General features: G+C 48.7%; 2 protein-coding genes across 2 annotated transcripts in view; both read left to right on the top strand.

The window, feature by feature from the left end:
- MAA_11372 (endoribonuclease L-PSP) overlaps positions 1-711 on the top strand; it is a gene marked incomplete at both ends in the record, with an annotated part of 1,716 nt that extends 1,005 nt beyond the window's left edge. Inside the window, one exon of the mRNA XM_011413360.1 lies at positions 285-711. Within this exon, the coding sequence (XP_011411662.1) occupies positions 285-711 (427 nt within the window). The remainder of the gene's footprint in view (positions 1-284) is intronic.
- A 2,268-nt stretch (positions 712-2,979) lies between these two features.
- MAA_11371 (UMTA methyltransferase) lies at positions 2,980-3,312 on the top strand (the record flags this gene model as incomplete). Its single annotated transcript, XM_011413359.1, has 1 exon — positions 2,980-3,312. One exon carries the CDS (start codon positions 2,980-2,982, stop codon positions 3,310-3,312), a length of 333 nt encoding a protein of 110 aa, XP_011411661.1.
- Positions 3,313-5,602: the final 2,290 nt, after the last annotated feature.

The raw sequence follows: 5,602 nt of genomic DNA, 5'->3' as shown, positions 1-5,602 counted from the left end.
GCCCCGTCCGCCTATTAGTCGCCCGTTGGTCGGAATGGTGCACGGGCCACAACCGGATCGGGTCCGGTTGTGGCCCGTGCACCGCTCGAAGGGGGGGTCGCATGTTGTCTTTCGACCACCAATCGTTCGTTGCCCTGGTCCATCGGAAGACTTCCCTATATCGAGAGCCTTTTGCCTGAAGCTATGTCTCCAACGACTACAATTGGCGGCAAGGTCTGGAGGCCAATACTAGAGCTTCGTAACTCGTCAATTTCTTCGAGGAGATTGTCCTGCTTGTGACCAAGCTCTCGGAGCCGTGTCTCTCGAGCAAACACGCTGAGCGAAGACGGCGACGAGCTCAGCAAGATACTGTTTACCCTATGTCAACGTGAAAATATGAATCGTGTTTATGTCGGCGGCATGTTCGATCTTTCAATGTTTGGCCCAGACATATCTACCTGGTCGCCGAGGTTTGCGCATTATACTGCCCACGTCGATCATGCTAGCATTGGGTTCTGTCAGGATGCTGCGCTGCCTGTCGTGCGAGTGGCCAGACAAATGCCTCCTGGGTTAGAAATGCGCATCCAATTTGTCTTGTTGACGTATAAAGACGCTAAATTTGCCCTAGAAAGTATGTCAATCTTTCTGCCACGTCGTCAACAGATCTTGCTCAAAGAAGTGTTCGACAAGGCTTGGCAGGAAGACGGACTTTCCGATGACCTGCGGCAGTGAGACTGTTGAAAGGAGACTACAATCATGACGCTTAAGGGCATTAAAAAGACCTTAGAAGTCCTTGTGGCTGTGTCAAAGGGGGGTTTCTTGGTTAAGGTTGCGGGAAGCGTGGGCAGTACGTGCCTGGGTTATAACAAACTCCAGAGTTTCTGTTGTAGGTCCAACTTTTATCTGTTGTATGGCCAATTAGTACTACTGGTAGCAATAAGACCTAACTGGGAGATTGAACGGGCACAAATTCGTAGGCACATTGGTTTGAGCATCGGTTAAGAATTTCCAACACCGGTAGCCGGACTGACAGGGGCTGCTTAGCAGTGAGAGTGAATCAAGCGGACTGGCTACGATTCCGCAACCGAGTTAATTATTAGCGGCTGAATATATCCGAGGACGAAGAGGGGGAAGGAGGAGGTGATTATTGAAGGGTCAAAAGCCTTGTCAAACAGTTTCGTATCTCTAGTATGTCCGCTGCTGCTTCGCAGCTGTCATTGGGACTGCTGTTGGCACCGACATTCGTTGAAAGTACAAGCTGAGGTACATCGCCCAATGTACAAGTTGTGTCATAGACTTGCCCTGTTTCCTCGGAGCCCTTTCTGCCTCGCCTGGAACGGATGTAAATGGACTTGGAAGGACGTACTATGAATGAATTCCAGACGTGCTCGATACCGTCGGGCCTTTTTCTTCATAATCAAATCAACAATATTGAGGAAGAAAGCGAAGCCAACGTATTACAACTCGTACAGATCACCCCTATGCATTTGTCATAGCCTCCAACGACGAAGCCATCAATAAGCTGTTACACAAATAACCGATTGGATTTTAAGGGATATATGGCGTATCAATAAATACTGGTGCATCAATCTTACTGAAGGCTCAGTCTGCTAGATGGAACTGTTCTTGAACAGCAGTCTCCCATCGTATTTTGCAGAACTTATTAGTACAGGCCCAGCATTTTGCCAGCCACCTGAAGCAGCAAAAAACTTGAAGGATCAATCAGCGTCAATAGTTCAATTATTATGTAACTAAACGAAAGTAAAACCTTCCAAACGAACAGAAATGACTATCTAGTTCATTATGACTGAAAAAGCCCCTAGTAAGGTTCTTTAAATCGGCGCTGAGACGGAAACTTTCGTTGTTCTATGGAGGTGCGACACAAGCAAGGACTTCGCCCCCAGGCGTAGTAAGATGAGTGGGACACGACTGATACCTAACATTGCAACCTACAGAACAAGATGTCGGCACTATTTGCGTGACCTTGTGAGACGCGCCACGCAACCCTTTCAGCAGGCCACAGTGTGAGAGTCCACAGGAGGCCAAGTTGTGGAAAGGTAGATCCGGCATGGCGCCAAAGTAGCCGTTATGGGCATGCACCGCCGCTTGGGAACAGGTTATATAAATAATTTACCAGCCCTGGCGACTCCTGTAGGTCAAACTACCTTAAGAATTAAAAACTAGCGTGGCTTTGTTGTACTGTAAAGAATCGTGCGTCATAATAGTTGCACTTCCCTGCAGTAAAGGAGCAATTTAACAGTTGAATTTGGATGCTGTAACGCGATACACTTTGCACAGCTGCATGGACATGCGAGGTATATGTGCTGGTTGTGGCTGTTGCCGTCGCCGCCGTACTGGGTTCGTCCGCCACCACCTGGCCGTTCGCTGTCCCGAACTTTATCGTTGTGGTCAAACAGAGGTCGGTCGCCCCATGCCATGTGTGGAATACGGTAGAGCTTGATTCCGAAAGTTTGGTTCCTGGTGTCAGAAGTGATCCGTGCGAATACAAACTTTTACTATATGGGTGCTCCGTTTTACTATACATGCAAGAGTGTAGAAAAGAGGAAGCTATATTTGCACAGACAAAAAGACGTGGCTGCATGTACTAAAGGACAGACAGACGGTGCCCAGACCAAAGTGGCTTGGGGCTAGCCAGATACCAACGAACTCACCAAAGGGTAATCTAGGCACCAACTGATAATTTGGAATCTAGAGCGTTCCTAAACTATGACATCTCCTCACCTTTTGGCGCCGCCCACATGCAATGCAGATCGAACAACTGGTGCTCATCAGTCCACCATTTTTCTCAGGTCACCTTGATCTACCTCTAGATTGCCAACTTGCAGTGGACCTTCCCCCATAAATCCTGCCATGCAGCCCTCCTTTTGACAAAATTTCATTCAAACAGAGCCTGTACCCAAGATCTCAGCTGGGAGAGGACGAATATTCGCAAGCGCAGAATACACCATTCACGGTTACATCAATTCCGCGCAGCCTCAAATGTGCCCTACAGTGTGCAATACTATCTTCCGCGCAACAATTATCATCATCCCTCGGCGGTTCTTCACAACGTCTTTATCACCACTCTCCTATTCGACCAGCAACAACATCCAAACTGGCGACGGCGGCAGCTCGTCGTCCGATACCGCGTTTACCAAGCCTAAAGTGTACAACTCGAACATCACCGGCTCCGGGTTAGATCCGAGAAGTCAGCTCACGATCGAGCAGCAGGAGGAGGTGAACGAGCATAACCGCCACTTTGCCAAGACGCATGGGCGAAAAATCTTCGACAAATTTGGACGCACGTGCCTCGATATCGTCTCTGCCAAGTGACTGTGTTGCATGTTCGGCAGACCCAATAGGGCCTCCTGGAGCTCATAGTGTTCATTGGCCCATTGCCTACATATACCGAGAAACACTTTGCTATGCGGCGATGACCTCAGATCGATACTGACGTGGACTTGCGTGATTTTGCAGCCTGTAGTTGGACCCTGACGTCTTCGTGGTCTAGTACGTACGACCTCTCAATACGGGTCAATGTTGGTGCTAGATTGAATAAGGATCTCCTGAGCCCTTGAATCAAGTTAACTAATAATAGTAATAGCAAAAGTAATAAAGGGTCTCAGGGTAGCTTGCGTCCTCAAACGTTTTACGGAACACTTCCCGCTGCTACCAATTGGTGCGAAGGAAGCTACTTCGAGTCTAGTAGTCTGTCTTAGCAGGGTTGTGCTTCAAAAGTGGGTGTTCACGTTTATGCCCCATCACTGTGTCTGGATCATCTTGGTGTTGGGGACCCTTTCATTCAAGAGTGGACGACGCGTTGAAACACAACAAATGACCAACATTGTGGCATACAATTCCTCCATGTTGCATGATCTCCCTAGAATAAGGGCCCGATTGTAGTTAATCAAAATATGAACGATGGCATTGTCTGATATGCATGTCAAGAAGGTAGAGCAGATAAAATGTCAGACGCTCGAGGTGCGTGACAAGGTACTGGACGGCAAGGATGCTCTGCGCAGCATGAACTACCTGGTAAGTTGGAAACAAATTTGAGGGCAAAGGAGCTCCAGCATGTGTAGCTATTTTTCCGTGTCTGAAAAGCATTGGACAGAGGCGGCAGCTCTGCGCCCAAGTGGCTGCCACGTCTGGGCCCCAAAGTCCGCAACCCCAACAAGGAGGATCGGGGTCGGATCCTGGGAGTCAGATCACGATCGCGCATAACCGCCACTTTATGAAGGAGTAACGACAGGGGTGGCCCATGTCACTAGCGCCATCTATGCCCCACATACGACGCTCTGAACAAGCCGCGGATAACCAAGCTTGACCAGGCCTGTCACAATGATCGCATCAATAATTTGTGTTTGGTGTGTTCCGAACACTACAAATATCCCCAGCATCTTTCTTGATGACGAACAGGCCTGATGAAATGTTGCAATGGTTTGATTGCTGGCCACATTTATGAGCTTCAAATCACCCGTTATGACCCCGTCCCGCCTCCAGCCCCATTCAAATCCTGCGACGTTGAATATGTGAATACTCGACAAGACGTTCTTTCGTTGTAGTTTGAGATGTTCGTCGTTGCCCATTTGGATGTCAACATTGGAGAAGAATCTGCGGAAAGTGGCTATTGCGATGAGCTGGTCACAAGGCATCTTAGTTGAGGGGCGGAAGATGTACAGTTGCGGCATGGATGGCTGGACTTCGACGCTGTAAAGGACGGTGCTTTTGCTAGAGTTGAGAACCTCAACTCGGCTATGACGGGAGGAAATGTAAAGCCCATAGTGGGACGAAGCCATCATCCTAATTAGAATTGAACTAATTTATTTTCGTCTGTGTAAGGTTCGAATCTCGGTAAGTGTTGCTATATATAGAGGCAATCTTTAAAAAAGAGACTTTTATATAACGTGACTATTGTCTATGGTTAGGAACTATAGGAACCATTGCGAGTCTGCTGTAACCTCCAACGGGCAGGTTTTCTTGGGAATATTCTCTTCTGCCCACCGCAAAATTTATTTGTAATTTTCATATGCTAAGGAAGCAGGCCCTCAGCCCAACGAGTAGAAATTGATGTTGTCCACATCGGGTTCGTCAGCCTGACGTCATTCTATCATTAGCATCGCCGTAAATTACCATAGCGAGTTTCAGGCTAGGGCAATAGAACGCTCCAGGCCAAAAACACAAAGGCATCGCTGTCTGAGGGGTGGGACATACCGTGCATGCTGCACTGTCCCTGAACTTACATGCGGTCACATCCCGATTAGTTTATCTTCTCGGGGGAGGAAAGAAAAAAACTTTTTCACAACAGCGAGAACAAATTTTTGGCCCAAACAGCACGTACACGCCTCCCCGACGGGTTATTGAATAGCCTGTAGTCTGACGCATCGCCCAGTGCGTTTTCAGACGATCATGGCGACCTCGTGGCCCCAAGAGGTGGCATGGCCCGCCGGATTCCGCGAGAACGCCACGCAACTCGGCAAATACCTCAGGGACGCCCTACTGTGCATCGAACGCGCGTAAGACCAACCTGTTCCCCATGACCTGGTCAAGATCATGGCCATGGGCTCACTGTCCCTTGTCAACAAGATTCACAACGTCCAAGACTTCAGCTCCGTACACGACG

The sequence above is a fragment of the Metarhizium robertsii genome (assembly GCF_000187425.2).
Source record: "Metarhizium robertsii ARSEF 23 chromosome Unknown MAA_Scf_6, whole genome shotgun sequence".
Classification (NCBI taxonomy): domain Eukaryota; kingdom Fungi; phylum Ascomycota; class Sordariomycetes; order Hypocreales; family Clavicipitaceae; genus Metarhizium; species Metarhizium robertsii.
This window is presented reverse-complemented; position numbering and strand designations above follow the sequence as displayed.